Genomic DNA, 20,760 nt, shown 5'->3' on the forward strand with positions numbered 1-20,760 from the left:
CAGCTTCTAGTGAAAATGTTTCCCACTACAAAATTAAAGTACATTAAATTTCCTGCAAAAGAGGTTCTATTAGTTTTTTCCTCTAAGACTAATAGTTTCCACAATGTAGAGGATGAAAAACATTATACATTATTAAAATATTGTTTTAATGGTATAAAATTAATATATATCTTTAAATGAAGTGGGTTAAAAACAAATATTAAATGTATGTACCACATCAAAGTGCAGTATAGTAATAATAAGGGGTAAATTGTGTTCTGGGGAGGTGTAACACACTGATGGGGGGGGGGGGGGGGGGGCGCTTATGTGGGTTAGAAGTGTGAGGAAAGGTGGGTCGCTGGATTGTGGTCATAGACTTCCCTCCTTCATAGACGTGTAACCTGAAGATTGGCCAGGTGATTCCCCACTCTGTCTTCCCCACATCACCACTAGATGCAACTACAAGGTGTTTCATAAAGTTGGTCAACAATAGCAACACCCTCCCAACTGTCCCTACACAGAAATTCTGGTAGTGGTTGGTTTACACTAGCCATAGCTCATTGTGAAAACGCCTCCCTTCCTGGACTGGAATCTTTTGCTGACTGAGATGTCATCGCGTACAAAACCTGGCATTATGGAATAGATCCCAAGACTCAAAGTAGACCTAGTTATGTATATAGTAATATACCATTTACATTGTATACACGCTCTTGTCAGAAAGTTAGTAATGATGGAAAAATACATGCATGGATGAAAGGACTTGGTGTACTCGCTGAAAATGTAATTGTCACTGGTGATATTACGTTGTATTATAATTATTAATAAAGTGTGATCCCTGACCCCTGTAACTGGGGAGCACTGACAACAGGTGTGTTTATTTTCTACAAAATGCAGTAACACTACATGGAATGCAGATATGAGTTACCAATAACACTAATACAAGAAATGGAAATGGACAAAATCTTTGTAAACCTCTGAATACTGTCCTCCATTACTAGCACAGAGAATGATTTTGTCATCCTGTATGACAGCTGAAGTGTTCTTCAGGAAATATGAATCTCCCCACTATGACTACTGCTCACTTTTCAATTTGCAGACAGATTATATTTCCCCAGAATATTCTGTCCAGTTCTCTCTTCAATGAGTTCATGTTTATATAGTGGAGTTATTTTCAGTGTAGTAAATGAGTATTTATTTGCAGTTGTTCTGTGAGCTATTATGTAAAGAAAACCTCAACAGCTGGAGCAGTCAACTATCTACCACACTGAAAAGCCTGTCCTACATGTAACACTCTGTCAGAATATATTTGACAATATCAATTTCATTGCCTACATTTCACTGTCTGAAATACTTTTCACAGAATGAGGAGTATCGAATCCATCACCCCAGCCTCAGCTTTACCTACATCTGGACAGACACAGAGGCTTAAACTACACTTCTCTACAACACAGGCAGATCACTAAGTGTTGTAGAACTTCAGATATTTCAACATAAGTGAAGCAGTGCAGTATAGCAAATTACTATTCTAGATTTTAAATCAATCAGTCTCATTCCATCAGACATTTTTCCCATCTTGGAAGAGATACTGTGGATATATTGTAAGTGGCTCTACTCAGTGCATCCCACTGCATAAGTGCCAGCAGTTCCTGAATGGAAACAATTTATACCACCTATCAATACAACAATTAATGGCAAGAGAAATGCAGTAACTTTCTGGTCATTCATTAATTCACCACCACGTGACTACAACACAATTACATGGCTTTACAATATTCTGTCAAAAATAGACACAGCAAGGTGTTGGATTTACCAACCTTACCCCCTTCCGCCAATACTACATCGGTCACTGACAACATCACAATTACAAATTAAACACTTCTCAGCCAATGTTTATGGGAACATATTTCACAGTTCACTTGAAACCTGCAAAGTTACTCATGTAATAAACTGAGAATAATTCCTCAACATAAACATGAGCTCGGTGAAATAATTTTGCCTATGTACATAAGAGTGCTAGACAGAAAATACTGAGGTAGTATAGTCTCTCTGAAAACTGAAAATCAAGCAGCCCTCATGGTAGGCGAAGTTGCCTTTCCCAGAAGAACACTGAAGTTGTCACACAGAATGACAAAGAATCAATTTCCCCTCTAGTAGAGTAGAACAGTTTACTGAGATTTACAAAGATTCTGTCTATATGCATTACTTGCATTAGCATTATTAATGTATAACTATATTCCATGCAGTGTTAATGCATTTCGTGGGGAATAAACACTCCCGGGCATTCCTTCACATTGTGTCACCAGGGCTTCATAAGGCATGCTGTGGTGGCTCCATATAACTTTGTGAATTACCCTGCACTTGCTTCTTGTGATGTAGTAGGCTAGACGGTGTGAGGAATCACCTGCTCAATCTTCATTTTGTAGACCTAGGAAGATGGGAATTGCACGACCACAATCCAGCGACCTACCTTGCCTAGTACTTCTGTCCACACATCACATTATTCAACCTGTTACACTTCCAGAACATAACTCATCCCTTAATATGGCGCTAGTGCACTTAGACATGACACACACCTATAACATTAGTTTTGAGAGAGAGAGAGAGAGAGAGAGAGAGAGAGAGAGAGAGAGAGAGAGAGAGAGAGAGAGATGGTAATGGGTAAGGTGATCAGCATGAATTTCTGAAACAATTGAGGAGAAATATGAATATCTGCCATGTTGTTGGCACAGAGCATCAGTGAGTGCACTAAATTTGACTACAGAGGTTATCAATCAATACTCACATATATTATTTATTACTTAAACTGGTTTCGACAGTTACATAACATCTCATTTGTAGTAGCAGCATGTATCTCCACAGATTTCCTAATAGAGATGCACACTTCTATTACATACTGACACTGCCATCAGGAAAGAAGTTATGTGGATTATTGAGCATGATAAAACTCCAAAAACATGTTTAGCCAATAATCAATATACGCCGATTAGCCAAAACATCATGTCTACCAACTTACTATTGATATAAACCCATCCAGGCAATAACAGCATCACCTGGCAAGGAATGACCATTAATCAGACACACACATGGCGCATGTGGTATCAGTGAGCATGCTGTCTGCGTGTAGAAAGGGGGGAGGCGCACAATCTATCTGAGTTTGACCAAGGGCAGATCGTGATAGCCTGGAGGCTCAACATGACATGAGCATTTTGGAAACTGCATGACTTGTCAGATATTCGAGCAGTGCTGTGGTGAGTGTCTTCAACAAATGGCAAAACCAACGTGAAACTATGCCCAGATGTCATGGGGTTGGGCAGCCACACCGTAGATGGCAGACATTGCAGGCTGGGCAGGGGTAAACCAAGACAGGCGATGAACTGTGGCAGAACTAACACCAGACTTTAATTCTGGGCAAAGTACACATGGTTGTGAACACACAGTGCACTGAACACCCCTGACGATGGCCTCTGCAGTCGATGACCCATGCATAAGGCAATGTTAACACCATAACTTTAGCAGCTATGACTGAAATGGGAATGTGACCATTGGCACTGGACATTGGCACAGTGGCAGAGCATTTTATGGTCTGATGAATCCAGATACCTTTTTCATCATACCAACGGAAGGGTGCGAATCTGTTGTCTTCCAGGGGAACAGTTCCTTTACATCTGCACTGCGGGAGGAGACAAGCTTGTGGTGGGTCCATTATGCTCTGGGGAACATTGAAGTGGACACAGTGGGCTTGTGCAAGGTGCCATGATGGCCAAGGAGTATCGTACAGTGGCTGCAGACCATGTACACCCCTTCATGATGTTCATTTCTCCCAATGGCATTGGCACGATAATGCACCATGTCACAAGGTTAGGAGTGTGATGGAGTGGTTCTTAGAGTACAGTGGCAAGTTCCAGTTGATGTGCTGGTCCTCCAACTAACCAGATCTGAACCGGATCGAACATGTCTGGGGATGTGACTGACTGTGGTATCGGAGTTCATCATCCCCCACCCTGGAATTTATGGGAATTAGGTGACTTGTGTGTGCAGATATGGTGCCAACTTACTCCAGCATCCTACCAAGGTCTCATTGCCTCCATGGCATGACATGTCGCTGCTGTTATCCATGCCAAAGGTGGACGTACCAGCTATTAGGTAGGTGGTCATAATGACCTGGCTGATCAGTGTATGTGCAAATTGACTGGTAACCTCTGTAATGAGGGAAGAAATGCTAAGATGAGATATTCTGATAACCAGCAGATTGCATCAGGGAAACATTATTTCCCACAATGTAATACTTTAAAAATGTCTGCAACTTCCTGTTTACTTCAGACTTATACACAGTCAGTCACATGAATGTGACCAACTGTCAGAAGTCTGAATTACCACCTTTCACAGTGTGGACCAGTGTGAGACGTGCAAGAAGACCATCCGTGAGGTTCTGAAAGGTACCGATATAGATGCAGAGCCATACTGACTGCAGTGCCATGGCCAGCAGTGCTAGGTTTCTCTGTTGGCATGAACAGCCTGCCTGAGGTGTTGCCACAGATTGTCAATTGGGTCTAAATCCAGGGAGTTTGGTGGCCGGGGGATACGGTAAACTTATACTGGTGCTACTTGGACCATGCACGGATACTATGAGGAGTATGACACATTGCATTTTCCTGTTGGTAGATGTCTTCACGCTGAGGAAAACAAACTGTATATACGAGGCATGTTTTTTAAGTAAGTACCGTTTTGAAATTTAAAAAATGACATGCTAAGATATCTCAATAATTTTATTTTTACATGAAAACTTGTACCTTAATCTATTCACTGACACCACTAGAGTCTGATTCTTCCTTGTTTACGTTGTGTACTGAGTGTTTAAGATGCCACCGATAATCTTGAGTCCCGCCGACTGTGAAGTACGGGCTGTTATAAGATTTCTTAGTGCTAAAGGTCTAAAAGCGATCAATATTCACCGTGAGATCTGTGCAGTTTACGGAAAAAACATTATGACTGATGGAATGGTAAGAAAGTGGATGAGAGCATTTAAAGATGGCCACACAAATGTGCATGATGAACAGTGGAGTGGGCATCGTTCGCTCGTTAATGAAAGTTTGGTGCAGGAAGTGGACAATAAGGTGAGAGAAAACAGATGCTTTATGATTTCCTCCTTGTGGAATGACTTTCCTAATGTTTCTCGTAGTGTTTTATATCGCATTGTGACCGAGCACTTGAATTACCGAAAATTGTGCGCACGTTGGGTACCAAAAATGTTGACGGATATGCAAAAAACCAAACGTTTAGACAGTGGATTGACTTTCCTTGAGCAGTACCACAATGACGGTGACGATTTCTTAAGCAGAATTGTTACAGGCGATGAAACATGGGAGGCCTACGTCACACCAGAATCAAAGCAACAGTCCATGGAAGTTGAGCAAGGGCATCGTTTTGCTGCAAGACAATGCCCGTCCGCATGTGGCGAATCAGACCAAAGATCTCATGACATCTTTTTGATGGGGAAACTCTAGATCATCCTCCGTACAGCCCAGATCTTAAGCCCAGTGACTACAATCTGTTCCTGCACTTGAAGAAACACCTGGGTGGTCAGCGTCTTCAAGACGATGACGAAGTCAAAACAGTGGTGATGCAGTGGTTAACAAGTCAGGTGGTAGACTTCTATGAGGAGGGTATTCAAAAACTTGTACAACATTATGACAAGTGCCACAATAATGATGGAAATTATGTAGAAAAGTAGGTACAGTCTTTCATGTAAAAATAAAATTATTAAGGTATCTTAGCACGTCTTTTTTTTTTAATTTCAAAACAGTACTTACTTAAAAAACATGCCTTGTAGAACTGGATGTTGTCCCAAGAGCAGATACATACTGGTTGGTTATAATTAAAGTGCAGCTACTCATGGAGGTACAGGGTGGGCTGTAATTCTCATATGGCAGTGAAACTTGATAGATATGTTAATGGGTCAATGTGGAACTGACTGAAGGTGGAAAAGATTAGTTACAATTTTGGTCACCAGGTACAAATCTGATGCTGTAAAGCATCTAGCCCTGGTGCTCTTACTGAACAGACTGTGTAAGTGGAAGTTAAGAATAAAATCAACATTACGCCTCTCTCACTTGTCTGACATTTTCTGCCCACCTCCCACTCTTAATCCATTACATGTGGGGACATTTCTATACACCTTTCTTGCATTTACAATGCCAGATTTCCGCGTGGTGGACAAAATTGGATCTAATTTTTTTTCAGTATAAATTGGTTCTGCACTAATACATTAGAATATCTACCAAGTTTCACTGCCATATGACAATTACAGCTCACACTGGTCCTCCATGAGTAGCTGCACTTTAACAAAGTGCCAAACCTATAAGATTTACTGGGCTGGAGTCATGCAAAAATCACAAGGCCTGTAAATTTTACAGCTGCTACATTTAATTTAGTACAAAACAATGCAATGTTACTTTAATGGGTTTGGTCAGTGCTACAGATTTTATGCATGTTTAGTAACAAAATACATCTGTTGATGGCATGGTATTATTGTTTACAGCATCATAATTCATGTTAGAACCTATTTCTCCAATCTCAGTGCTCCTTACATCCGTGTTTCATTTGTAATCATGTATTGTCAAGGTGTATCAGACACACAAATTGTGGACATGATCAAAAACACTAACATCCTAGATAATGTACAGCATGATTCAGATGATTTTGAGTACAGTGGTGTGTCTTATGGTTTTTATTCACTGATTTCCAACAGTATATCACTGCTTGTAATTGTGCAGTACACACATCTCTGTTGACCATGTTTGTTCTGTAAGTAGATACGTAGTTTCATATAATGTGATATTCTTTTTAATAAACAAGGTCAATGACAGCTTGTCTTCAGATGCAACAAGAATGATGGTTGAAGGTGTTGAAGTTGAACCCAATGGCTGTGCCATATCTGAAAGATGGAGAGTGGACACTGAATTTGACACTTAACAACCTCTGCCTGTGAACACAACACCCTAGGAGATATTAGTAAAAATTGATCACTCAAGTTCTGTATCAGATTACACTGAAGTCTTCCTTATTGACAGTGACATAAAGGAACTTACAATGCAGTCAAATATGTATGTGACACACACACAATACAGAAGAAAAGAAAGGGAAATAAACTGAAGCCTCATTCAGTTTTGAATTCCTGGAAGCCAATGACTACAGGTGAGACAATGCATTTCTTGTGTATTTGACGAAAACCAAAAATTGTGGCTAATTCGAGGACTAATGCTGTTCTTAGTTGTAACTTCTGTCCCCAAGTTATGAGCCATTTGTGTTTTACTCAGATACTGTCGTGCTTGCATCTTGATAATTCTAAACAGAAATTGCCAGGAATGAATGGATTTCACCCACTTTACAAAGTTTTACCATATTATAGTAATGGAAGAGTGTTACATACATGCATGCATATTATCCCTCAGAAAAACTGACAATTGATGAAGGGATATGCCATTTCAAGTTCATGTGAGCTTCTGTGTTTACATGCAGAATAAGCGACATAATTATGGATTGAAGGTGTTTGCTGTTGCTGTTATAAATTTTAATGTTTATCCTGGTAAGCATATTGTTGACAAGTCTTTGACTGTAGTTATAACGTGATTGTTGTCTGACTGCTATTTGCAAAAGAACAGGCATAATGTGTATTTAGACCAATTTTACTCCAGTCCAGAGCTATTCCAACAGCTGGCTGAGAAAGGCATTGGGGCTGTTGGAACTGTGAACAAGTTTAGGATAGGTAAACCTAAAGATTTAGTAACTAATAAGCTAAAAATGGGCGATATGTCTTTTAGGTGTAAAGATAATGAATTGGCAATGAAGTGGAAGAATAAAAGAGATATGTAAAAATTTTCTACATGGCATCACAGCACAATGGGTACACACACTAAGAAGAATGTGACTGTAGTGTTCAAACCAAATCATGTAGTGGAGTATAATCTGAATAAAATTGGAGTGGATACTGGAGATCAGCAACTGCTGTATAATCCTTTCCGCCCCAGAACTCTGAAATGGCGACGAAAATTGTCTTTCCGTCTGCTGCTGATGGAGGCATCAAATGCATCTTGTTTGTGCAATGCAGTGCACAGTGAGAAACTCACAAAATAGAATTTATAACAATGCTTCAAGCTCAGGTTGTTGTGGCTAATACACTTGAAGACATACAAAGAAATAAAAGAATTGTAGGGTGGCTAACAGAGATACTATTTGTAGCATATACCTTCAATTACTAAGAAATGTGTGTCGTGTTCAGTTCCTGGAGCAAAAAACGAATTTGCACGGCTTCTTGCAAAGAGACATGCTACCAGTGTGAACAATGTCGTGTTGCAGTATGTCTGGAACCTTGTTTTGAAATTTTCCACACTAAAAAACAATATGATTCTATGTGAAATTTATGTGCAATGATTGTAGATAGTAAGACATAATGTAACACCATTAAATTAGTTACAAATAAATCAAAGTTTGAGTTTTCTTCTTTGTAAGACTTTCCTAAATTCTTAAAAATACTGCAACTGGACATCCATTAAATGGTGACAGATGGCCTCTTTAGATGATTCATGTTTTATCATCCATCAGACAGGCAGCTGTTGTTATGTACAGAGTGAAACATCCAAAAGTAAACACCCTGCAACAATTGTCAGAAGGGTCCAGGTTGGAGGGAACACAAGTACCAGATGGTTACAACTAACACTCTCAGTACCAGGCCTATTTTATGTACCTGTCCATAGAAACCAGACAATTTTACCAATATTTAAAAAATCTCTGCATCAGATCTGCTGATAGGATTGTGGGAAATTTAGTACCATTTTAATGCTGCACATTTCTGATTTAATACTATGTGAAAAAAACTTCATTGGAATGCACAGTTTTGAGTTACCATAATAGAAATCACTATCCACTATCCACAGAATTGATGAACAGGGCTCTGATGTGAATGTGGTTTGGTTTAGTGATGAAGCCCACTTTAATATGGATGGGTTCATCAATAAGCAAAACTGGTGCATTTGTGGGACTGAGAACCTACATTTCGCGATTGAGAAGTCTCTTGTCATAGTGATACTTGGTAAATTTACTGACAGTTAGGAATATGGCAAAAGGTGCATTGGACTTTGTGCAAGACTGGTGCATTAAGCCTAGGGTTTCCTACAGGGCCATAGTGTGGTGAAAGAAGGTAGAACAGCGAGTTGCAGCTAAGGAGCTTGCTAAGGTGCAGAGACCGGCCTGCTCAGCCATAACAATTGGAATTAGCAGCACACCAACCATTGGGATGGAAGCAATGCTGAACATGCCTCCACTATAAATTTGGGTCAAGATGGAGGCAGCAGCTGGGCACACAGACTTAAGACTGATAAAAACTGGATCTCATTGGGATATCTAGAATCACACATGCAAATAGTGAGTGAGATAAATATTGGGATCACTGGGTAAATGCCGGTTGACTATATAACAACTCTAAACTGCTTCAACAAGCCTTACAATATTACAACTGGAAGCAGGGAGAAGTGGGAAAAAACAGTTCAACGCCATATAGGGGTTGTCTGATTGACTGATAGGTCGAAATCAGACCAAGGCACTGGGGCCTGGGTGTACAGGGTAAAGCAAAGACTGGAGGGCGTCATCTCTCTGGGAAAACTGGCCTCGGAATTCGAAACTAAAATTACTGCAATAAGGGAGTGTGTGGAGGAGAATATGCATAGGTGCTACAAGGACCATAGCATCTACATCTATTCAGGCAGCCAGGCACCGCTGAAATCATTGGCAGCTCCTGCAAACAAGATCTAAGATGGTTTTAGAATGGCACAGGGCTCTGGTGGAGCTATCAGGAAGCAATAGGGTAAACCTAGTGTGGGTTCCTGGTCACTCAGGGATCAGTGGCAATAAAGATAACAAGCTCACAGATTGGTCAGGATGGGGGCAAAGACTCCATTCATTGGACCAGAACATGTCCTGAGAATCACCAAGGCTATGATCAAACTAGAACTACAGAACTGGACCAAGGTCTATAAACAAAAACATAGTAAGGCAATGGTGCCTAAGCTGTTTTTTAAAAGAAGCTCTGCAATCCTGAGATTGAACAGGAAATAGGTTAAACAATTCATGACTGGACTGATGACCAGCCTTGGGAATTTCAAAAAACACCTACATACAATGGGTATAATGGAGAAGATCCTAAATGTAGGATCTGTAATGTGAGTAAAGAAACTGAATCACATCAAATCTTTGAATGCATGACATTGGAGAGCAAGAGATACAGAATTTTTGGGACTAGACCTGAAGAAATTGTGTCTAACAAAAAACTGGTAAAGGGACTCCTTGCACTATTCAAGGGCATTGGTTGGCTTTACTAGATATACAGGGAGCGATAAACTCGGTTTTGGTGCAGGCAGTGGCGCGTTAGACCAAAGCTGTTTTAGCTTCCCTGCCAAAGTCAATCAATCAGTCACCCTCAATGATGACTGTATGGTGTGCAATGTCCAGTCACAGAATAATCCAGGTGATAGTCCTTGATGGCACGGTGACTACCACACAGTACATGAAGGTTTTGGAAAATCAATTTCATTCCATTATTGAAAGTGACCCTGATTTCGACAATATGTGTTTAACGTAAGCTGGAGCTCAACCCCATCAAAGCAGTGTTTAATGTCCTGGAGGAGCACTTTGGGGACCGTATTCTGACTCTGGGGTGCTCAGAGACCAGTGGCATGAGCCTTGAATGGCCACCATATTCTCTGGATCTAACACATGTGACTCCTTCCTGTGGGGCTATATTTAAAGACATGGTGTACAGCAATAATCCCAAAACCATTGCCAAGATGAAAACAGCCATTCAAGATGTCATCGACACTACCAATGTTCCAACACTTGAATGGGTCATGCACAATTTCGCTTTTCATCTGCGCCACATCATCGCCAATGACGACAGACTTATCAAACATGTCATAACCCAAATACGAATATCTGTAGTGACATTTACATGTGGAATAAAGTGTGTGTATGCTGTATTTTGTAACTAATTTAGTTCAGTGATAGTTCAATAATTGTCTCCCTGTATGTACATCTGTTATGCTGACTGCAAAAAGCATTTGACAGAGAGGTCACAAGAAAGGAGACAAAGTGTGGTAGTAAGGATGGGCAATGAAGAAACAGATGACACAAGGTTTGGAAAAAGTGATAGATTTGAGTATCTATAAATGTTTTTACTATTTACACTGACAAACTAACAACAAAGCATTAGAAAAAGCGAGGTACAATACTAGGAGTATAATGAACAAAGAAAGCAAAGCACTCATATCATCAAGCAGTGAGGTCTGTATCAGTGGCAGAATTACATTTTATGAGGAAAAGGACAGTAAAATTTGGAAAAATGTATGGAATATACAGAAATGTAAGAAAGACAAAAAGTGATGAGAAACGGTAAATATGAAGGTTCCATCAAAATGGGAAGAAAATATGATGGAACAAGTAAAATCTCTTAGGTAGTGTACCTATAAAACTTGGTGACAGAAAATAGAAGCTATGTGCTGGAAAATAAGAACAGTAAAAATATGACTCAAATAGCTTTTGAAATGGTGAAAGATTTTTTAGGAGGAGAATGAATTCTGATAGAACTTGGAAAAAAGGTTCACCAAGTGCTTTGTCAATCAATGATAGTCAAAAAGGAGGAAAATGCATAGATATTTATGAGTGGACTGACGGAATGGAGAATGAAGAAGAACTTCTAAGAATCAGAGAGGAAAGAAAATTAGATAAAATAATTAAAATGTGGAAAATTGCCTGCAGTGGAGAGACATTGGGAAATGATTGCAAGGAAGAAGGAGAGGTGGGAGCAGAAGGCTTGGAATGTTAAATAACATTAAAAATGGTTGAAGTTAGCAGCAGATTACAGAAGAGGCAGAGGACAGAGAGAAGTCAAGAGTGCCCAATAGGTACCTGCCACAAGGCAGATATACCAAAGAAAAGGAAGAAGAAGCATTATTTGGAGGAGATGCGTGGTCTATGAAGGCTACATAAAAGAAAAAAGTGAAGTTTTTGAAATGTGTTGCTTCAGAAGAACGCTGAAGATAAAGATCTGCAGAAGCATTAACTAACGAGAAGGTAGTGACTTTGGGAAGAAAAGATCTTTTCAACATAATGTGGCTGAAGAAAGAAATAGGCTGATAGGGTGCATCCTAAGGCATCAAAAGGAATAGTTAATTTGGAAGTAGTTAGTAGTAGCTATGCTGAGAGGAACAGAATTACACAGGGTAGACTAGCATTGATAGCTGCATCCAACTAGTCTTCACGGTAGTAATCAAGCTGATTATTGAATTTTATGCACAATTTTGTGATGACTATCCTAAGTGCATCCTTCAGTGGCTCAGAGTAATTAAGTTATATGTGCTTCTGGCTGGACTTCAACCAAACTGGATGCAAAATGGAATCATGAGCTAGTAACCAACAAAGTACTATCAAAGTAAACATAAGACATCACTTACCTGTAAGTATTATGTGTGCCTGCCTCTGTCGCTCACGTAACTTGGCGTATTGCTGCTTCAGTGCTGATATATCTAATGCAAGTCTTTCTCTGTCAGGCACTGTCCCTGAATAGTTCAGAGCTGATAAACTTGAAGATGTCTGTTCACGTTGGGTGCCATCTAGTTAACAATTTGACAGGAATTCATAAGGCAAAAAATGATTGTGAGGTATAATTCAGCTCTTAACACTATTTTATGTGGGTAACTTACACTTTTTTACAAATTAATAAAAATAACGATGGTAAATAGTTGATAAAGTATTGTTCTGCTTAATAACATAACTTCTGCTGAGTAATTGAATTTATCCAACAATTTAATCATTACATATAATGCACTATTTTTGGATAAGATATTTTGTGTGTCATAGAATCTCGAGATCACTGTACTTCCAATTATTAATTACATGAAGCAGTACAACAAATGTCTACTGAATTATTTTGATTCATGTCTATGGCTGTTTTTATATTTTAAGAATAATTTTTTGTCAAATAAAATAGTCAGTATGTATGTGGTGTGTGTACTTTTGGACATGTCTGAAAGAAGAGACACTATTTTAATTTTGCAGCCACTACGAATTGAGACACAAAGTATTAATAACATTTACTGCCTGTGTGCATTGATGTAAATCAACAGGGAAAGTTTAACATTTGTGCTGGAATTGGACTGAAACCCAGATCTCCTGCTTACTAAGCAGATGCGCTGACTACTGTGCCATCCGGACACAGACTGTCCTAGAACACCTAACATCAGATCCAAATTCTCAACCTCTCCACATACTACAAACATCATGCGCCTTGTCCATTGTCTTCACTACTTGCAGCATTTCATCAATTCCCATAAGAGTTCAAGCCTGGTGTGCATCAGCACTGAAGAGATCTTTGCCTTCCCCACCTTAATTATGTATGTGTGTTGTCTGTTCTTATAGGGCAAGGAGGCCCTACATTCACATTATGTGGATAGTTTCAGAATTTGGGTCTGATAGGAGGTGTGCTAGGGCAGTTCGTGCAGTTCCGATGACCACTGTGTCCAGATGGTGCAGTGGTCAGTGCATCGGCCTAGCAAACAGGAGATTCAGGTCTGAACCTGATCCAACACAAATTTTCAACCTTCCCCACTGATTTAAATGACTCTGAACTTGCAGCTAATGCCTGTTATCCTTTGTTTCTTAAAACAACAGTCACTGTTTATTATTGTGATTACAGCAGAATGTAAATTTAAGCCACATACATTATTCTGCTTACCAGAAATATAACGAAAGAGCTATTGAAACAAATTTTGTCAGACAGAAAAGCTTTGAGTCTTTATTATCGAAAATTATTGAAAAATCTAATTACATACAGGGTGATTATAATTGAAGTTAACCTTTCAAAATGCTGTAGAAATAACACCACTGGTCAGAAGGATGTCAAATTGTAATGAAAGTTTCTTGGAGAAGGGGGAAAATGTAAGGTAGAAGAAAAAAATAGTGTGAAAATTGATCAATAAATGGCACTGTATAAATGAAAGCACCTGTCATGCACTTGACCCATTGAAATTGGTATAAACATGCTGTGTACATGGCTTTTTCTCCTTTCACACCTGCGATTTTTTCCATGACTGTCTCAATCCAGGATTGTGCTCTGCTTGTAAACCTGTTGTTGTGTACATAGTTCCGCATAGTCAGCACATACACAAATTTCCCAATAGAGTGCACCCCGCTAACCACAACAGCGCAGGCGCAGTGCTCGTCCGTCTCCACACTACGAGATGGCACTGTCTTAGAGACGGACCAAATTCTGCTTCTGTCGATCTGCATATTAATAAATAACACAGCCAATGAGATTGCTCTATGACAACATGGATGGGGGCATTTTTATGGAAGATGGCACACCTCCGCACATTGCAAATCCAGTTAAGCAGTTGCTGAAGCGCCATTTCGGAAATGGCTAGAATTATCAGTCACCATTTCCTTACAGCCTGGCCATTCCGATCACCTGATCTTAATCCGTATGACATCTGGCTGTGGGGCTATCTGAAAAATGAAGTGTTCAGTGTTCCGAATGCAAACAGCTGCATTGAAGGCACGCATCATGCAATACATTCTGAACGTGACTCCGGAAACACTTCTATAAGTTGTGGAACATGCTATTTCTCGATTTCAACTTATTGCAGAAAATGGTGCACAGCATAGTGAACATGTTTTGCACCAGTCACATGGAAATTAATAATACAATTTGATTTTGGTTGATGCTTTTTATGTGGTTTTTTGCCTCGGGACAATTAAAAACCAATTTTTTCTATCCGATGTGATATGACCCTTGCCATGGTGGGTGAGCTTACATAACGAACAGTATCACACCTGTATACCCGTGCACACTTAGTAGTACAGTTTGTTTAATGTCAAACGTACCCCTTCGGCATTATGGTATGAGTCATTTGTCATTTATAGTTGACCACTATTAAAATGCTTACAGTGCCATCTATTGCTACATTATGTAACTATTTATTTTTCTTCTGTCATACGTTTTCCCCCTTCTCTGATAATATTCCATTGCAATTTGATGTCATTCAGACCAGTCGTGTTATTTCTATAGCGGTCTGAAAGTGTAACTTTAATAATAATCACCCTGTATATAAAGATGTGCTGCATGGCAGAACGTTGTTTTAAATTCACAAAAAGTATGACAGATGCATCTAAATGGATATAAATTAGTATCACATTACTGCCAGGATAATATTAGGAAAAGGGGAGGGCCTATAAAGACAAAAGTGGAATTAAGTTCTAGACCTCTGTGATTATTGTATTGCACAGCTCTTTGACTGCTGTACTTCAGTAATGATATGAATATTAGGAGACTTCGTTATTTAATGTAGAAGCAGCACTAGAATGATAACTTTTAGCTGTTAGACAAAGTCCTTCATTAGATGGAGAAACACACACATAGACACACACATGCATGCATGGACAATTCATATACAGATGGTGACTTATCTGTGCAGGCACTGTTACGCCTCTGGGAAACTACTGTGTGCAAATTGAGGTACAGGAGAGAAATGGAGCAGGGAGGGGAAGGGGTAGCAAAGTAGGGGTGGGGAGAGATGATGTAGTGCTGCCTGTTGAGCATGCAGGGCCATGGTGAGAAAAGGGCTGTTGGGCGGGAGGGTGTTGTGGGGAACTGGTAGGGGAGGGGGTTAAAGGAAAGAGAAAGGAAAGAAACAGAGATAGGGAAAGGACTAAGCAGTTGACCCAGAAGGCATGTGTGAGTCTGGAACAGGAGCAGGGAAGAGCATAAAGGTAGGAACAGGAGAGGGACACATTGTGAAAATGGCATGTGATCAAAATCAATATAAGAAATAAAAAAACAAGGGAGGTAATTGAACAATTATGCAAGTCAGTAGGTAGATTTGAGTGGAGAGAATGGGTAGCAGGCATAAAAACAGGGAGCAAAGTTAGTATGGTACGTGCATGAATGTGAGGTAGGTGAGGGGAGAGGTTGTGAAGGGACGAGGCGTGAGAAATACATGTGCCATGTAGGCATGACCACAACAACATGTAAAAATACTCATATCTGAAGGGCTAGGAATAGTTATATAAGTGAGAACATGAGATGCAAGGTGCTCCAGCACCAATGATCTGTGTTCACACATTGCTGTGTATTACACAAGTACATGGGTGGGATGATTGCCACATGGTGGCATGGAGTCAGTGCATCGCAAAATGCATGGTAAGCAGGTGAGAAGGGAGTGCATTTTGAAATGAGAAAAGTAAAGAAAAAGAAAAGGATAGATGGCCTTCTCTCTCCCCTTGCTGCACCTAGCAGACGATGCTCTATTCCCATCACATCCATGCACACTCCCACATTCAGCACTACCATATCCTCCCCCAACCCCTGCCTGCTACCCCTCCCTGTTCCAATGCTATGCTTCTTCTGTGATCCCACTACCCATCCCAGCCAATATCACTACTCAATGCAGTCAGGTTTCAGCACCCAGGGATAAAAGAGCCATGTGTATGTCATTTGTGCATGTGCATGGACATGTCCGAAAGAACAGACACCATATCCATATAAGTATACAGTTCTGGCAATACCGGCCATGGCCTTCCTCCTGTGCAGATGCACACATATTTACCTGAACTCTTACGGGACTTGATAAGTATGTCTTCCATGAGTAATGAGTGTGTTGGGTAGGGACACTATGAACGTAGTGTGTGGACATATAAGGTGAGAATGTGGGTCTCACCGGAGGTGTGCAGAAGATAGTCTCTGCACTCGCACTATCCTCTGTGCTCTCAGTGTCACAGATGCATAGAGCATCTGCCATGTAAGCAGGAGATCCCAGGTTCAAGGCCCGGTCGGGACACACATTTTTACCTGTCCCCATTAATATTTATCAACTCCTGTCAGCAGCTGAAGGTATTAATATATAATTCTAATTTCGTTCTAGACAGCTGCAGGTCATGAATGCTGTCTGTTCCTTTGGACATGTCCGAAAGAACAGACACCATATTCAGATACAGGGTGTTTCAAAAATGACCGGTATATTTGAAACGGCAATACAAACTAAATGAGCAGCGATAGAAATACACCGTTTGTTGCAATATGCTTGGGACAAGAGTACATTTTCAGGCAGACAAACTTTCGAAATTACAGTAGTTACAATTGTCAACAACAGATGGCGCTGTGGTCTGGGAAACTCTGTAGTACGATATTTTCCACATAACCACCATGCGTAGCAATAATATGGCGTAGTCTCTGAATGAAATTACCCGAAACCTTTGACAACGTGTCTGGCGGAATGGCTTCACATGCAGATGAGATGTACTGCTTCAGCCATTCAATTGTTTTTGGATTCTGGCAGTACACCTGGTCTTTCAAGTGTCCCCACAGAAAGAAGTCACAGGGGTTCATGACTGACGAATAGGGAGGCCAATCCACGCCGCCTCCTGTATGTTTCGGATAGCCCAAAGCAATCACACGATCACCGAAATATTCATTCAGGAAATTAAAGACGTCGGCCGTGCAATGCGGCCGGCACCATCTTGCATAAACCACGAGGTGTTCGCAGTGTCGTCTAAGGCAGTTTGTACCGCCACAAATTCACGAAGAATGTCCAGATAGCATGATGCAGTAATTGTTTCGGATCTGAAAAATGGGCCAATGATTCCTTTGGAAGAAATGGCGGCCCAGACCAGTACTTTTTGAGGCTGCAGGGACGATGGGACTGCAACGTGGGGCTTTTCGGTTCCCCATATGCGCCAGTTCTGTTTATTGACAAAGCCGTTCAGGTAAAAATAAGCTTCGTCAGTAAACCAAATGCAGCCCACATGCATATCACCGTCATCAATCCTGTGCACTATATCGTTAGCAAATGTCTATCGTACAGCAATGGTAGCGGTGCTGAGGGGTTGCTGCGTTTGAATTTTGTATGGATAGAGGTGTAAACTCTGGCGCATGAGACGATACGTGGACGTTGGTGTCATTTGGACCGCAGCTGCAACACGGCGAACGGAAACCCGAGGCCGCTGTTGGATCACCTGCTGCACTAGCTGCGCGTTGCCCTCTGTGGTTGCCGTACGCGGTCGCCCTACCTTTCCAGCACGTTCATCCGTCACGTTCCCAGTCCGTTGAAATTTTTCAAACAGATCCTTTATTGTATCGCTTTTTGGTCCTTTGGTTACATTAAACCTCCGTTGAAAACTTCGTCTTGTTGCAACAACACTGTGTTCTAGGCAGTGGAATTCCAACACCAGAAAAACCCTCTGTTCTAAGGAATAAACCATGTTGTCCACAGCACACTTGCACGTTGTGAACAGCACACGCTTACAGCAGAAAGACGACGTACAGAATGGCGCACCCACAGACTGCGTTGTCTTCTATATCTTTCACATCACTTGCAGCGCCATCTGTTGTTGAAAATTGTAACTACTGTAATTTCGAAAGTTTGTCCGCCTGAAAATGTACTGTTGTCCCAAGCATATCGCAACAAACGGTGTATTTCTATCACTGCTCGTTTAGTTTTTATTGCCGTTTCAAATATACCGGTCATTTTTGAAACACCCTGTAAGTATATAGATCTTAACTTTGTCAGTATACAGACAGCTGATAGTGCTCTATGTGAAGTTACACAAATGCTCGGTGCTATTATCCAACACTGAGTAAACATCAATTGAGTAGTATAAGAAAAGAAACAGCTGTTTCCTTTTCTTTTTTCAAAGCAACTGATTTTCCCCCCTGATATGCATACATCAATAACCTAAAAGTATTACCATAATTATGAGTGTGAGTATATTAAAACTACTCATAATATGCTCTGAATCTACTCCACAGAGGTAGCCAGTAGTGGTTGCTTTGTATCTGTTAATATATGAGTTAACTAGTTCCACATCCCCAATGGGTCTTCTCTATGGTGGCTTTTATGAAATACGATGCATGAATGAATCAATTAATAACATTAACTTTTTTTACTCTTTGGAGGCTTATAATGTGTAAGATGGAAACAGACAAACAGGTGTTGGCTGTCAAATACACCCAAAAGGTAGTGCAAGTTTTTGTCAATACACAGCAGTACACAACACCAGCAAAAGCAGAAGAAAGCAACTGGCCATTTGACAGACATAACAATTACAATTTATTAACAGTTCCCAGACTGCTATCATTTCCTATTGTACTTCTCACCTTTTCTCCTTGGTGACCTGAAAACAGTTGAAATGCCATACGCAGCAGCTACTGCAATCTTCTCATCATCCTCATCTGTTTCATCATCATCATCACTATAAAATATCTTTAGACCTCTTTTAGCTGCTGTGGAAACACTCTGTGTCCAAGGTGTTATGTTGTACAGGTACTTGTCCCGCAATTCATTCAGCTCCGGGAATGGAAATGGCGCAAGATTCACTACAGTCTGTTGGAAGTAAGAAAGCTTATGAGACAATATCGGAATATTAATAAATGTTTTCACATTAAAATTACAGATTGTGTGAAACATTACATTTAGAACTCTGCTGAAAATTATCTTTTGTTTTGAAGTCAATAAACATGTCATGGTATCAATGTTTTATGCTAACAGAGCAGACATACAACTCCCAAATTTTCATTACATTTTTAATGGAGCCCTCAAAGTTATTAACATAATTTTCCTATAAATGTGTTTTCAAACAAGTATAGACTTTCATAATAAGTGTTTTATGGAAGAATAAGTTAATGTATACTTTTTCCAATTGAAATGACTTCATTTTTATCTAAATAAGCCTTGAGTGGTTCTTCCACTACTGATGTTGTGGTCATCAGTGCAAAGACTGGTCTGATTCAACTCTCCATGATGGTATATCTTGAAATTTTACCTCTCACACTTCCCTCAATTATCAAAATGACTATTTATTGATACTGCAGGATGTATTCCATCAAAAATTCCTTCTTTTAGTCAAGTTACATCAGAAATTTATATTCTCCTCAATGCACTTCAGTACCTCTTCATTAATTACAGTGTCTACCTATTTAATTTTTATCATTCTTCTGTATCATCAGATTTCACGAGATGTTTCCAGTTTGTGGAAAAAAATTCCAGATAATTTTTTGGTGATAGTGCATTGCTATTCCTTCTCTTTCACTATTTGAATTGGGTTTTGGAAAGGAAACCATCAGAAGACAGGCTTCAACTAAAGAATAAGAAAATAATTTACCAGGGGTCAGTTTATGGAGCAGTTCATTAAATATTAGCACTAAAAGAGTGGTATATGGCCCGAAGACAAAGTTTGATTATAGCAGAATCCCCTGAATTTTATGGATCATGTTAGCATTGTCTAAAAGACACCAGGGAATTTTTTATAAGTTCTTCATTTTGACTGGAGGTCTTAGGGACCACAGCCGTTTACTATCGTAAGAAAATGAAATGCGTGGCTACCAGTTCCAGCACTTCAATGCGCCATCTATAGAGTGTAGTTGATGGTTGAAGTGCTGACATCAAAGTTTACAGATAGTCTGCGTAACCAATTATATTGGCCACTGATGCAGTATATATAAGGAACATGACAGTCCCTTCAGCATCAACTACAGCCTGAAGATGGCACATTGAGGTGCCGAACATGGTAGCCACAAAATAAATAAGATCATAAGGATGGCTGTAGGCCTGTGTGTGCAACAGTGAAACTAAATGCTTACCCAGCAACTTGCATAATTGTTTTATGGAGTAGTCTATAGACAGTCATCAATATGTAAGAAGCCACAAGATCTTGTTTTGTTTTCTTATTTTCATTCTCTGTTGT

The 20,760-nt window shown here is 40.0% G+C and overlaps 1 protein-coding gene across 1 annotated transcript in view; it reads right to left on the bottom strand.

Moving 5' to 3' along the window:
- LOC126334525 (uncharacterized) overlaps window positions 1-20,760 on the bottom strand; it is a 1,455,833-nt gene that overhangs the window by 67,424 nt on the left and 1,367,649 nt on the right. The window contains exons 10-11 of the mRNA XM_049996880.1: window positions 19,175-19,400; window positions 12,480-12,638 (exon numbers count right to left, since the gene is read on the bottom strand). Of these exons, the coding sequence (XP_049852837.1) occupies window positions 12,480-12,638; window positions 19,175-19,400 (385 nt within the window). The remainder of the gene's footprint in view (window positions 1-12,479; window positions 12,639-19,174; window positions 19,401-20,760) is intronic.

This window comes from Schistocerca gregaria, chromosome 1 (genome assembly GCF_023897955.1).
Source record: "Schistocerca gregaria isolate iqSchGreg1 chromosome 1, iqSchGreg1.2, whole genome shotgun sequence".
NCBI lineage: Eukaryota > Metazoa > Arthropoda > Insecta > Orthoptera > Acrididae > Schistocerca > Schistocerca gregaria.